This window comes from Carlito syrichta, unplaced genomic scaffold (assembly GCF_000164805.1).
Source record: "Carlito syrichta isolate Samal-C Ts95f unplaced genomic scaffold, Tarsius_syrichta-2.0.1 Scaffold305686, whole genome shotgun sequence".
In the NCBI taxonomy this organism is placed as follows: Eukaryota; Metazoa; Chordata; class Mammalia; order Primates; family Tarsiidae; genus Carlito; species Carlito syrichta.
Window position 1 is genome coordinate 165,288 of NW_007249782.1, and position 14,677 is coordinate 179,964.

General features: G+C 37.1%; 1 protein-coding gene across 2 annotated transcripts in view; it reads left to right on the forward strand.

The window, feature by feature from the left end:
* Positions 1-14,677, forward strand: part of RUFY2 (RUN and FYVE domain containing 2) — a 51,499-nt gene that overhangs the window by 6,537 nt on the left and 30,285 nt on the right. For both annotated transcript variants that reach the window (XM_008062289.2, XM_008062291.1), the window contains 8 exons: positions 1,428-1,529; positions 2,381-2,504; positions 2,689-2,750; positions 3,369-3,434; positions 6,558-6,627; positions 8,258-8,359; positions 8,494-8,610; positions 13,927-14,094. In XM_008062289.2, the coding sequence (XP_008060480.2) occupies positions 1,428-1,529; positions 2,381-2,504; positions 2,689-2,750; positions 3,369-3,434; positions 6,558-6,627; positions 8,258-8,359; positions 8,494-8,610; positions 13,927-14,094 (811 nt within the window). The remainder of the gene's footprint in view (positions 1-1,427; positions 1,530-2,380; positions 2,505-2,688; positions 2,751-3,368; positions 3,435-6,557; positions 6,628-8,257; positions 8,360-8,493; positions 8,611-13,926; positions 14,095-14,677) is intronic.

A 14,677-nucleotide genomic window follows, 5' to 3' on the forward strand; every position in this document is an offset into this window, starting at 1 on the left:
CTCACCTCAGCCTCCCAAAGTGCTGGGATTACAGGCTGAGCCACCGAGCCCGGCTGTTGTTTGTTTTTGAGTCAGGGTCTCAGTCTATCGCCCAGGCTATAGTGCTGTGGCATGATCATAGCTCACAGCAGCCTCGACCTCCTGGGCACAGGCAGTCTTTTCACCTCATCTGGGACTACAGGCTTGCGCCATCAAGCCTGGCTGGTTGTTATTTTTTTAAAAATTGTAGAAATGAGATCTAACTATGTTGCCCAGGCTGGTCTCAAATTCCTGGGCCCCGGCTTTCCTCCCCCCTCAGCCTCCCAAAGTGCTGGGATTACAGGCATGAGCCATCAGGCCCAGTTGTATGTTTGTATATTTTTTAAAAGCCAAACTCTGCAAAAGTAAAAAATGTTTTCTGAGGGTATTCATTAAAATGGTAAGCTATAAGTCACTCATTAACCATTAAAAGTGAAGATCAAATTTCTTCCTAAATTACCTGCCAAAATATTCTGTGCATAAAAAAACGTAAAACTGTGAATGATACCACTCTTTTAAAAAAATAATGCACATATTCTGTAAAACTTGCTTGTATTTTTACCAAAAGACAGAACTTGGGGAAGAGAGGATGAGATTTAACTTCTTAAATGCAACTGGGTAAAAGAATTGTTTGAATACACTAGCAAGCACTACAGTGAATTCTCTTTAATTAACACCTTAGTACCTTCTTAACTTTTATGTTTTTTAAAATTCAGATGTTACCTATTTTTTGAAGGCATTATACCATCTTATTGATGCATTTTGCATATTTATTTTTAGAAGGCTAAGCTCAATCAGACTAAATACTTCTCGTAGAAATATTCTCACTATAGTCCTGTGCTGTATAACAACATATCAGTCAACAGTGGTGGTCCTATAAGATTATAATGTTGTATTTTGACTGTCCCTTTTCTATGTTTAGAAATGTTTGGTATTCAAATTCTTACCACTGTGTTACAGTCACCTATAGTACTCAGTATAGTAACATCCTGTACAGGTTTGTAGAGGAGGAGCAATAGGGTGACCCTATAGCCTAGCTGTGTAGAAGGTTATGTGCTTGCTAAGTTTGTCTAAGTCCACTCTGTGATGTTCACACAGCAATGCAGTAATCCAAGGATGTATTTCTCAGGAAGTATCTCCTGTTGTTAAGCAACGCACTACTGTATATTGAGAGTCATTTCTCCCTTAGCATAAAATAGTACCTAGATGTCCAACAGAAGCAGATTTACCTAGTTCCCAGGGATTTGCTTTGCTTGCTTCAAAAGCTGGCTTAAAACTATAAAAACCAAAACAGAACCATGATAAAATGGTCTTTCTCCTTGTTAATGTGTATTTCCACAGAGAGAAAACGTGTAGTCCATGCTCTTTGGGCCAGGGCTGTTTGTTAACCAATTGATTCTTCTCTTTAGGACCCCCCTGGGTCGGGCAAGAGCTTGGCTTCGTTTAGCCCTAATGCAAAAAAAAATGGCCGATTACCTGCGTTGCTTAATTATTCAGAGAGATCTTTTGAGGTTAGTACTTTTTTTTTTTTTTTTTGAGTCGGAGTCTCACTCTGTCGCCCAGGCTGGAGTGCAGTGACACACTCCTGGCCACTGCAGCTGAGGTTAGTACTATTAAAGCATGTTCATTTTTATTTTTATTTCATTTAAATCCTGTCTTCCAAAAAGGATTCATGATGTGATATAAAAGGATATATAAAATATAAGATGGTAAAAAATAAAAGGAAGAGCAAAATGAGAGAAAAAACATGGTGGGCGCATAACGTGGATCAGTAACTATTAACCTAAAATATGAGAACCATAAGCTTGTTATCAGTCAGTAAGAGAAAATATATATATATATCATATATATATCAAAATATATATGTATATATATATATTTTTTGAGTAGGAGGTCAGACTCACTCCAGTGCCCAGGCTGGAGTGCAGTGGCATGCTCACGGCTATCCCAGCATCGACCTCCTGTGCTCAAGTGATCCCTCTGTCTCAGCCTTCCAAGTAGCCGGAACTACAGGTGCGCACCACCACGCCTGGCTAATTTTTTGATACATTGTAGAGACAAAGTCTTACCAAGTTGCCCAGGCTGGTCCCAAGCTCCTGGGCTTAGGCAATCCTCTCCCCTCAGCCTCCCAAAGTGCCGGAATTCCAGATGTGAGTTATTGCACCTGACTCTCTTTTAATTTTTCTACATATTTAAATCTCAAAAATTTAAGAAGTTATTCATATAAAGAAAGGCTAATTTGAAGGTATCTGGGATGGCTTCCATGTGTGTAAAGTAGAAGATTAGGAAGAGAATTTGATTTGAAAATTTAGTGTTTGAAATAAATTCGTCATTTAAGGTTTTTTTCTTTTAATTTTCATAGTGAGTTCTATGAGTATCATGCACTAATGATGGAAGAAGAAGGAGCAGTAATTGTTGGGCTGCTGGTTGGCCTGAATGTGATAGATGCTAATCTGTGTGTGAAGGGAGAGGATTTAGACTCACAAGTAAGTGAAAATGATTAGTACCAGATGCAGTGTTTTCAGTTTGATCCTTGATCCAGGTGTCACTTGAAGTTGTAAACAGTACTGTTAAACACTAAAGAAAAATTAAGAATGAAATTTAGTAAAGATACTTCTGATAAAGTATTATTTCTCCCCTTTAAATAAAAATTACCTTTATTTACTTTAGGTTGGAGTGATTGATTTTTCTATGTATTTAAAGAATGAAGAAGATATTGGAAATAAAGAAAGGTATGCTTTTCATAAATTATTTCACATGTTATGTTTTTTGATATAGTTCTTTACAAATCAGTATAAGATTCATCTATTTTCAATGTGGTTTTGTTTTCTTCCTTTTTTTTTTTTTGCCCTGTAGGTTCTGTTTGTTTTATTTTTACTTCCATTACAGGCTTTACAAAGCAAACTAGGGAAAACCACTAAGAAGAAGGAGGCTTCAGTATGAAGTAGGACTTTTGGTCATGCCTGTAGTTACTGAGACTCATTTTAATAGCTATATTTTGTGATAAAAGTGTTGAAACTTATTCACAAAATTGCAAATTCTGGTTTATTTCAAAACCTAATTGTGTTTAAATTTAAAATATACTAACAGTATTGTTAAGTTTATTATCAGCAAGCAATTTATTCAACAAAGGTTATAGTTTCTTAGTACACAGCTTACTGTTTTGTGATTACAAAGATTCCTAAAGTTTATTTTTAAAGGCAAAATATGTTATGGTTTTATAACATTACAAAGATTCCTAAAGTTTATTTTTAAAGGCAAGATATGTTACAGTTTTATAACAATTTTAGATTTTGTTTGCACTTAAATACCTTTCCAATAAACACAAAGCTACTTTTTCGCCCCTCTAGGAATGTTCAAATTGCTGCCATATTAGATCAAAAGAATTATGTTGAAGAATTAAATAGACAACTTAAGTAAGTATTATGAATACTTATCACAGTTATGAATATTGTGTTAGGTTTTTGCTATTTCTTTTCCCTTTTCAGTTCAGTTTAACCCTATTCCTTTCTTCTAAGCATCTTTGAGAAGAGCTTCAGGAGATAGATATTGGAAGTTAAGAATAGAGAGAATTTGTGCTTAAATAGCTTAGTTGGCAGAGTGTTAGACTGAAGAATACAGAGAATTAGTGGAGATAATTCATTTTCAGCAGAAAATGAGAGTCAGATTTTTAAATAGAATCTTCATAGAATTTAAATAGGATTTTAAATGTATCATTGTACCCTTGAGAAAAAAGCTGGAAGTTTGTATCATTTTGCTGGTTCAAAAATTCATTTTTCCTACTTCAAAGGGCTTCATGTGTAAATGTGGCAGTCATCTTCTATGGTGGAAGTGTTCTCCTTCTTACATTGTCAACTGCTCGTTGAAGCCATCAGTGAATACTCTAGCTAAGAAGAATTTCTCAGATCTGTATGTAAAATAGTATAGTAGAGTTCTGTCTAATATAAAGATAATGTGAGGCACATAGTAATTTAAAACTTTGGGTAACCATGTTAAAAAAGTTAAAAAAAACTTTGAGAATATTCAACCCAACACACTTGAAATATTATTCCAACATCTAATATATATAAAAAATTATTATTAACTAGATATGGTGGTATGTGCCTGTAGTCTTAGCTACTTGGGAGGCTGAGGCAAGAGGATATTTGAGACCAGCCTGGGCAGTATAATGAGACCCTAGCTCCTAAAAAAAAAAATATTATTAATAAACTGTTTAACTTTTTCTTTTTTCTTTTTCTTTTTTTGGTACTATCATCAAAATCCAATGTGTATTTTACCCTTACAGCACATTTTAATTTGGACTCCCCACATTTAAGAGTTTAGTTAGCCACATGTGGTTCATACCTACAATACTAGATAGCATAGGTATAATAATGTTGGCTACATAATAAGAAATCGACTGTTCTCATTAATTAAATTTAATAATTAGTAAAAGTGATTGTTTCTGTGTAATAGGATTATGAATACCTTTTATTCTTTATACTTTTGTTTTCTGAGTTTCACATACTTAACAAGTATTACAATTAGAAAATACAACTAAACATTTTTCCATTTTAGAAAAAACAACTAATAAGCTATGTCTCTCACTTTTCTCCTGAAGTTGTAGAAATAGGACACACCTTTTTTTTTTTTTTTTTTAGTTAGCTTATCACTCTGTTGCACAGGCTAGAGTGCAGTGGCATGATCACGGCTCACAACAGCCTCCACCTCCTGGGCTTAGGTAATCCTTCTACCTCAGCCTCCTGAGTAGCTGGATTACGAATTAGCCAGGCCCATGCCACCCCACCTGATTAATTTTTTAATTTTTATAGAGACGAGGTCTTGCTATGTTGCCTAGGCTGATTTCCAATTCAGGCAGTCCTCTCGCCTCCCAAAGGCTGAGATAACAGGAGTGAGCCACCACACACAGCTTTATTTTTTAAATTTTTAAATTTTTATTTTTTGAATTGGAGTCTCACTCTGTCGCCCAGACTGGAGTGCAGTGGCATGTTCCCGGCCACCGCAGCCTCAACCTGCTGGGCTCTGGTGATCCTTCTGCCTCAGCCTTCCAAGTAACTGAAACTACAGGCACGTGCTACCACGCCCGGCTAATTTTTTGATTTATTGTAGAGATCAAGTCTTGCCAAGTTGCCCAGGCAGGTCTTGAACCCACGGGCTCAGGCAATCCACTCACCTCAGCCTCCCAGAGCGTGGGATTACAGGCTGAGCCACCGAGCCAGGCTTACATTTCTAAATGTAACCTTGTGTTGCCCAGACTGGAGTACAGTGACATGATCACAGTTCACCACAGCCTCAATTTCCTGGACTTGAGTGGTCCTTCAACTTCAGTCTCTCAAGTAGCTGGGAGTACAGGCATGTGTCATCATACACGGCTAATTTCCTGACTTTTTGTAGAGATGAAGTCTCATTATGTTGCCTAGGCTGGTCTCAAACTCCTACCATGAAGCAGTCCTCCCGTGTTGGCCTCCCAAAGTGCTAGAATTACAGGCATGAGCCATCATGCTCGGCCTTAAATAATTTTTTTAATGTAATCATTTTTCCAGGCGCGGTAGCTCAAGCCTGTAATCCCAGTCCTTTGGGAGGCAGAGGTTAGAGGACTGCCTGAGTCCAGGAGGTTCGGGACCAGCCTTTTCTATATCTGTTTTCTATACTTTTGAAATACTTTAAATGTACAATATCTACTTTTTATTAGAAAAAGCAAGGAAACGTTTTTAAAAATAAGGTATACAAAAGTAAGGAACTAGAATTGCTGTAACTAATTAACATAATTTAAAAGACTGAGCCAGTCATGCCTGTAATCCCTGTACTCAAGAAGCCAAGGTGAGAGAATTGCTTGTTGTTTCTGTCAGTAATTTTGCTGTAATATATTATATACCGCATATTACATTTTATTAGAGAAAGTTTGGGATCATAGTATCAAGCAGATATTGGACAACAGACTTAGCAAAATGTACAGTAATGTCCAGTCGTGGTTTATTTAAACAAAAACACAAAAAACAAATGTGTTCATGTAGAATAACCAAACTTATGGATTATTTCCTTAAAAGACAAGATGTTTAGCTGCCACATACCTGATGCTGGGTACCTCATATTTATACTTCTCAAACCATAGGTAACTTTGAAAGTTTCTAATTATGGTGAAAATGGAGAATGGATCTTGAACTGAAGATCACTGTTTGTATGCTTTTTCAAGCCACATAAGTGGACATTTAAAGTTTAAAATATAATTTTAACAGTATTTAGTAATCTTTATGTGGCATTTTCATATGCGAATTTCATCAGTAAGAAGAACCCTAAGAAGACAGTAAAAAAGAGTGAATAGCACTAAGTGGAATTTTAATGTGAATATTGATTATTTTTCTGCACCTTTATTGCTCTCCTAGCCAAATCAAGTTATTCAGTTAATGAAATTTCCCACACTCAGGAATTTGGACAGGCAGCTGGTGTATATCAGTCTGCATGATGAATCTAAGATAGCATGCTTTTTCTTGCCTCAAGTTTGTGTGATTTTGAATGAGTTTTTTCTTTACTAATTTCAGCAGCACAGTCAGCAGCCTTCATTCAAGAGTTGATTCATTAGAAAAGTCAAATACTAAGCTGATTGAAGAGGTATGGTCACCCTGTAATGGATACAGTTATTTCATGGACCTCGTATTTGTGATCCTTTTTCATTTTAAGCATGAATGCATTATGCATACACACACACAGTCATCATTATAAACTGTGATTCTCATTTTAAAATCTGGATGGCCTATATTTACCTAATGGTGTCACCCATGGTTAGAAATTGTTGTTAAAATGATACTGTCCCTCTTGTTGCCCTAGTCAGATGCTTCCTTCACAAGCATCACTGCATGATCACGTCCATTCTTTCTCTACCCTCCCATGTACTTATCCCATGTTCTCTGACTTCTTGCAATGTGAAGGTGGCTATCTGGTGCTTTTAGACCTCATTTGAAGAAGAACCAAAAATGTATCTCCGCTCTCCTTTAAAACTTTTGTAGAGTTAGATATTTTTATAAGAAAATCTATTAAACCACAGAATTATTGCGTTCTATTTTCAGAATTACCTAGGCTTCTATTGTTAGTGATATGAACCCTATTTTCCATGTTAATAAAATTTCTTACTTCTTTTAAAGTTAGCCTAATTTTTCCAAACTAGGGAGCACATGATGATTTTCATGACTGCAGTTAAGAATGCATCTTTATTCTGATGGTTGGGCTTCTGATTGGGACCATTATAGAGCTTCTTATTAGTTTGTGTCTCTTCTTGACTTTAGGATCATTGTGAAGGTCAAGTTTATCAGAGATTTGTTAGTTGCAAACCATCTTAGGGAATGCTGCTGATTTTGCTTTCCTAGGGTTCCCCTTTTCATTCTGGGCCTCAGAGCCAAGCTACTTAGTCATTCATATTTAACTCCGATGGTGAGAGCTGTTTTAAGTTTGTTATAGTCACTTATATTCCTATTATGTGTCTAGATTTCATAGGGTGTCCTACTCAGTTACCGTGAATGTTTGTATTATATTTTCAATGGTAACACAACCTTTTTTTCCTTTTTACATGTTTTTATCTTTATACAAGTCTTTACAGTCTTTGTTGTTTAATGCATAATTTTTTATGTGTTTACTCAGACACTTTTTATTCAGGACATATTGTAAATCAGGCAGTAAACATAATATGTTTATTATAAGCATAACAAATAAGCACAATATGTTTAGTAAAGAAAATAGTAGGCCAGGGCTTGGTGGCTCAGCCTATAATCCCAGCACTTTGGGAGGACGAGACAAGTGGATTGCCTGAGCCCACAGGTTTGAGACCAGCCCAGGCAACTTGGTGAGCCCTTGTCTCTACAATAAATCAAAAAATTAGCTGGGCGTGGTAGCTCATGCCTGTAGTTCCGGCTACTTGGAAGGCTACAGCAGAAGGATTGCCAGAGCCCAGCAGGTCGATGGTGGGGTGGTTGTGAATGTGCCACTGTACTCCAGCCTGGGCAATGGAGTGAGACTCAGACTCAAAAAAGAAAAAGAAGAAAATAGTAGAAATATTACTAGTGGAAATAAGAGTATGAAGGTTTCTGTGGATGTGAGAGACATTTTACTAGTTTTAAGATTGTATTTTCTTTTTATTCTTTGTTTTATTAAGATTGTATTTTCTATTGCTTATAGCCATGAATGTAACCTGTAAAGCAGGTATAAAGATGTTTACAATCTCTTTTCTTCCCCGTTATATTATTTTTAGTTAGCAATAGCAAAGAATAATATCATTAAACTTCAAGAAGAAAATCATCAATTACGAAGTGAAAATAAATTGATTTTAATGAAAACACAGCAGCATCTAGAGGTAAGTATAGACTGCTTTCAAACAGACTGTCTTGAGTCAGAAATTACCACTTTTTTGGGACTTTTTGCATAAAGTCGGTATTTCTGTACTGTGTATAGTGATTATATAATAAAAAGTTTATATTTTCTTCCTAGGTTACCAAGGTAGATGTGGAAACTGAGCTTCAAACATATAAGCATTCTCGGCAGGGGCTAGATGAAATGTACAATGAAGCCAGAAGGCAACTTCGAGATGAATCTCAGTTACGACAGGTAGATTATATTAACCCTTTGCACTCAGAGACATCTCGAAGATCATCTATCAGCAACTCAATCACACTTTTTTACCAAATACTGAAAAACAAGTCACTTCATATTTAATAGTATAGCATTGGAACCAATTATTTTTTCCAATGATATTTTGCTTATAATGGAATGTTGGACATTGAGGAACATATTTATGACAAAAAAAATCAAAATTTTGTATCTTATATTTTTCTAATGTGTGGTAACATGTGAAATAGTTACCAACATGCATTGCAGGTTCATTGATACATGTTGTGCAATAGCAATTTGTTTGACATCTTCCACCTCAAGTTTCTCTATTCGAGCAGACAATGCAATCTCCTTTTCTTCTTCCCACATTAATAATATGTAAGTTATTTTCCAGTCTGTTGTTCAAAAATCATGTGGAAGGGCATACTTGTGATTCCTGAAAACCATCTCCACTGGTCAATCCAGAAGCTTGGCAAATTTCAAATGGGACATAGGTTTTTCATTGTTTTCTTTTTTTTTTTTGATGCTTGGTACAGTATATAAAAGTTAATAATGCATATTTCTAGCCCCCAGAAGAATAATTTCCTCCATCATTTTTAAGACTTTTGCAAAAAACAATGTATAGAAGCATATTGATCTGCACGATCCACACTGCTCATATTTGCAGTATAATTTAGGATCATTTCAGGCTCTTTGGCTGATATAACATTTCCGCCATGTCCTTGTGGTAGATTTCTTTCCTACTTGATTCCAAGTGCTGAGAATTATAATGATCCTTTTGTCCTTCCATGCAAGAAGTGTAAGATTATTTTTCCTATACACTACTATTTTTTTTGTTGTTGAAAGCTTCAGTTTTTTTATTTGTGCTGGCATTCTCTTTCAGTTGACTTTGTGCCCTTAAGATGACATTTCACCTTTAGGAGCTCTTCTGCTAAGACAATATACTAGTGTAATATCTGTCAGTAAACATTTGGTATCTTGCTGCATTGGGAACTTTCCAATAACCTTTTTTTAAAAATCAGAGTCTCACTCTGTCACCCAGCCTGGGGTGCGGTGGCATGCTCATGGTCACTGTAGCCTTGACCTGTTGGGCTCAGGTGAATCTTCTGCCTCAGACTTCCAGGTAGCTGGAACAACAGGCACACGCCACCACGTGATTTATTGTAGAGATGAGGTCTCGCCAAGTTGCCCAGGCTGGTCTCAAACCCATGGACTCTGGCAATCCTCTCACCTCGGCTTCCCAGAGTGCTGGGATTATAGGCGTGAGCCACTGTGCCTGGCCTTCCAATAACTTTTTATATAAATGTAATGGAATTCTGGTGCTTACTGGAAGACCAAGTTGAATGATGTTTTCAGATATAACATCTGAAAAAGTAGGAAGTTTTGAAAAAAAGTATGCTGATTTTGAATTAGGTAGCTCATAAATGCGTAAAATTGTTGGTTCTCTCATATTACTTGCTATTTGTGGTCCTATTGTTTGAGGATGTACAACAAAATTTATTCTTGCAGGAAGATTGTCTTTTTCTGTAACATCTTTCCATTCTTCACTTGAGGATATGTTGTCTTCTGTTTTTTTAAAACTACCAACACTTATCACTATCACCTTCTATTGCATTCACCCGTTTTCTTCTTAGTGGGATGATACCACTATTGCTACTATCATTTTCTTTCACATCAATGTTTTTTTTTTTTTACTTATCTGTTTAAAAATGTAAATCTGACTCATCTTTGCTACTGCTTATAACTCTCATTTCTGTCATTTTGTCTTGCCGTTGTTCTACAGACTAAATAAATTGATAAAAGTTTCTAATTGTAAATTACAAAATCACAAAATGAAATATATCAAAAGATATTACTTTTCCAATTTTTCCTTTTCTGACTTAGTGTACATAAATATATTCAATCTGTGCCGCTTGATACTTCAATATGATCTGCCTTCAACTTAGGAAGTCTTCCTTTTAAGGCTTCAATAACTTGCCTATCTGTCTTTTCAGGTTATGCCATATGATATAAAGGGAATACCCACAGATGTCTTTCTTATAAGACGCTCTTTATCACTACTTTCAGTTACAAAGAAGTTTCTGCATCACTGTGAAAACACTTCACACATTCTCTTTTGAAGTAATGCCAGCTGATTTTTTTTATATATCTCAGCATATATTTCATCTCTTTATTTGCTTTTTCATGCAGTTTGAATGGAAAGCTTCAAGGAAACATATGTTTTTGAAAAATTTATGCTGGCATATGTTTATCCAAGATAATCACCAGCAATCTCTCTCTGTCCCCGGTGGAGGCAGGGAGACATTTGAGTTGTTTGCTAGATATGCAATATCCCCTCAGAGGGGATATCCCAGTACAAAGGGTTACAGTTATATTAACAAAATCCTGATAATTGTTTATCTTTCAGCAGGCGCCATATCAAATCTCTGTGTTATCTTGTTTGGTGTGAGATAGCAAGCTCACCCCTTAATCCTCTTAAACTCTTTGTTTTTTTCTTATAAGATAGTTCTTACTCTGTCACCCAGACTGGAATACAGTGGCATACTTCCAGCTTACCACAGCCTCAGCATTCTGGGCTCAGGTGATTCTTCCATCTCAGCCTCCTGAGTAGCCTGGACTATAGGCATGCGCCACCACGCCCGGCTCATTTTTTTATTTTTTTGTAGAGATGAGGTCACACCAAGTTACCCAAGATGGTCCCGGACCCCTGGGTCCAGGCAGTCCTCCTGCCTCAGCCTCCCAAAGTGCTGGGGTTATAGGCGTGAGCTACTATAACCAGTCTCAAATTCTTTAAAGCTTCTTCTGTGTCAGTGTTTTTTATTTTTTTGAGTTGGAGTCTCACTCTGTTGCCCAGGGTGGAGTGCAGTGGCATGCTGCTCACAGCCACCACAGCCTCAACCTGCTGGACTCAGGCGATCCTTCCACCTCAGCCTTCCAAGTAGCTGGAACTACAGGCATGTGCCACCATGTCCATCAATTTTTTTATTTAAACTGTGAGTTACAGTCAATGGTTGTGAAATGAATGGGTTGTACCAGTATTATGAAAAATGAAATCAAAGGAATAGAAGGATACATTTAAATGTTAGTAAAGTCATGCAGGTACTGTTACAATATAGCTGAAGTGTTTTTATTGTAGTTTTCTCTGCTTAAAGCACTTGATATATAACTATCTCTGTCTGACCGGGCATGGTGGCTCAGCCTGTAATCCCAGCACTTTGGGAGGCAAGAGGATTGCCTGAGCCTGGCAGTTCGAGACCAGCCTGGGCAACTTGGTGAGACCTTGTCTCTACAATAAAACACAAAAAACTATCCAGATATGGTGGTGTGTGTCTGTAGTTCCAGCTACTTGGAAGGCTAAGGTGGAAGGATCGCTAGCCTGGGTGACAGAGTGAGACTCCAACTCAAAAAAAAACCAAAACTGTCTCTGTCTAACTCCATTTCACAGTAAAACAGTGATGCTTGGTTTCAAACATTATAAAAAAGGAAGAAGGATACCCACATAATGAACATTTGTATACTTATCCCTGAATTGTACCCCACATCTTTAAAATACAAAATTGAAAAATTAAAAAAATATTAAAAAGAAACAAGCTAGTAAAGTTATGTTAAAATTAACTTATTTTCTTGACCTTTGAAATTGTGAACTGTAACACCAACAGAAAAATATGAATGCATGTTTTAATGAATTATTACACAAATACCTGTATAACCATCACCCAGGTTAAACCTTTCTGTCACCTTTGCTGTTTGTCTTTAATGTTAAAAAAACTTCTAGGCCAGATCCAGTGGCTCAAACCTGTAATTCCTGTGCTTTGGGAGACTGATGTTAGAGGATTGCCTGACTCAGGGGTTTGAGACCAACCTGGGCAACCTGGTGAGACCTTGTCTCTACAATAAGTGAAAAAATCAGCGGGTCGTGGTAGTGCTTGCCTGTAGTTCCAGCTACTTGGAAGACTGAGGTGGAAGGATTGCCTGAGCCTGGCAGGTTGAAGCTGCAGTGGCTGTGAGCATGCCACTGCACTCCAGCCTGGGCAACAGAGTGAGACTCCAACTCACAAAAAACAGACAAACAAAAAGCCCTTCTTAAAATAAATAAATAGGTAGGTAGGTAGATAGAAACTTCTTAATTTTTCTGATTTAAAAAAAACTTTTTTTTGGTTGCAACAAGATCTCACTGTGTTGTTCAGGCTGGTCTCAAACTCCTGACCTCAAGTGATCCTCCTATCTTGGCTTCTGAAAGTACTGGGATTACAGGCATGAACCACCACACCCGGGTAAAACTTTTTTAGAAAAAAATTTTTAAATGTTTGTTTTGTTATCTTTGTCCTTTATTTGTACAGATTGCTTCATTTTCTTTTGTTTAAGGAAAATTAATGCTGAATTTATGAGGCATAAAAATATTGAATCAGCCAGGCTCAGTGGCTCAGCCTTTAATCCCATGCCTTGGGAGGCTGAGGTGAGTGGATTGCCTGAGCCTGTGGGTTCAAGACCCACCTGGTCAACTTGGCGAGACCTCATCTCTACAATAAATAAAAAAATATTAGCCGGGCGTGGTAGCGCGTGCCTGTAGTTCCAGCTACTTGGAAGGCTGAGGCGGAAGGATCGCCCCAGCCTAGCAGGTTGAGGTTGCGGTGGCCGGGAGCGGCCACTGCACTCCAGTCTGGGCAACAGAGTGAGACTCCAACTCAAAAAAAAAAAAAAAAAATTCAATCTTTGAACCAGTAGAATAGTGATGATTAACAGAATATAGAAAATGCTTTCATTTTAGCAAAAACTGCATTTGAAAATGTTTACAATATATGTTGCTCTCGGACTTTGTAGATTCCCTTTAGTAGACTTAAAAAGTGTAGTGTACATATTTTTCACTAAATTGACACCAAAAAAAAAAAAAAAGTGGGCCGTGCGTAGTAGCTCATGCCTATAATCCTAGCACTTTGGGAGGCCAAGGCAGTAGGATTGCTTGAGCCCAGAAGTTCAAGACCAGCCTAGGCAACATAGTGAGACCTCATGTCTTCAAAAAAATAAAAAAATTAGCCAGTCATGGTGGCATGCATCTGTAGTCCCAGCTACTTGGGAAGCTGAGGCCGGAAGATTGCCTTAGCTCAGGAGGTCAAGGCTGTGGTGAGCCATTATCATGCCACTGCACTTCAGCTTGGGTGACAGAGTAGAACCCAACTCAAAAAAAAAAAAAAAAGAAGAAAAGAAGTGTCATTTACATATAGAATGGAAAATCTTTCTTGATCTTATTAACTGTACTGTCTGATTTTGATGATCTGAAATTGCATGTGAATTGAGGATATGTTGAAATTGCAGGATGTGGAGAATGAGCTAACAGTACAAGTTAGTATGAAACATGAGATTGAACTTGCCATGAAGTTGTTGGAGAAAGATATCCATGAGAAACAGGATACTCTGATAGGCCTTCGACAACAACTAGAGGAAGTTAAAACAATTAACATAGAGATGTATCAAAAGTTGCAGGTAAGGAATGTTCTTAAATTCTTACAATTTAATTTTATATAAATTAAAAAGGAATATTTGTAGGAATTGTTTGGTTTATAAATCCATTTTCACTGCCATATTGGTTGTAAAAACCAGGGTTCTTTTTTTCTAAATAGAAACTCAAGAAATGTAATGGAAAAGGTAACAAAGAACAAATGAAACAAATCACCTGTGTAAACTTCTTTCTTATTTTTTATTTCATTTTTTAAAAATGGGACAGAATCTGGCTCTGTCGTCCAGGCAGGACTGCAGTGGCACAATCATAGTCCGCTATAGCCTCAAACTACTGGGCTCAAAGGATTTTCTCATCTCAGCCTTCTCAGTAGCTGAGACTACAGGTGTGTACCATCATGCCCTGCTAATTTTTAAAAATTTTTAATAAAGACAGGGTCTCACCATGTTGTCCAGGCTGGTCTTGAACTCCTGTCCTCAATTGATTCTCCTGCCTCAGTCTCTCAAAGTGTTGGCCTTCTCAAAGCCCCTGGCCTGGATTTGTTTCTTTTCTTTTTTTAAAATTTTTTTTGAGTTGGAGTCTCACTCTGTCGCCCAGACTGGAGTGCAG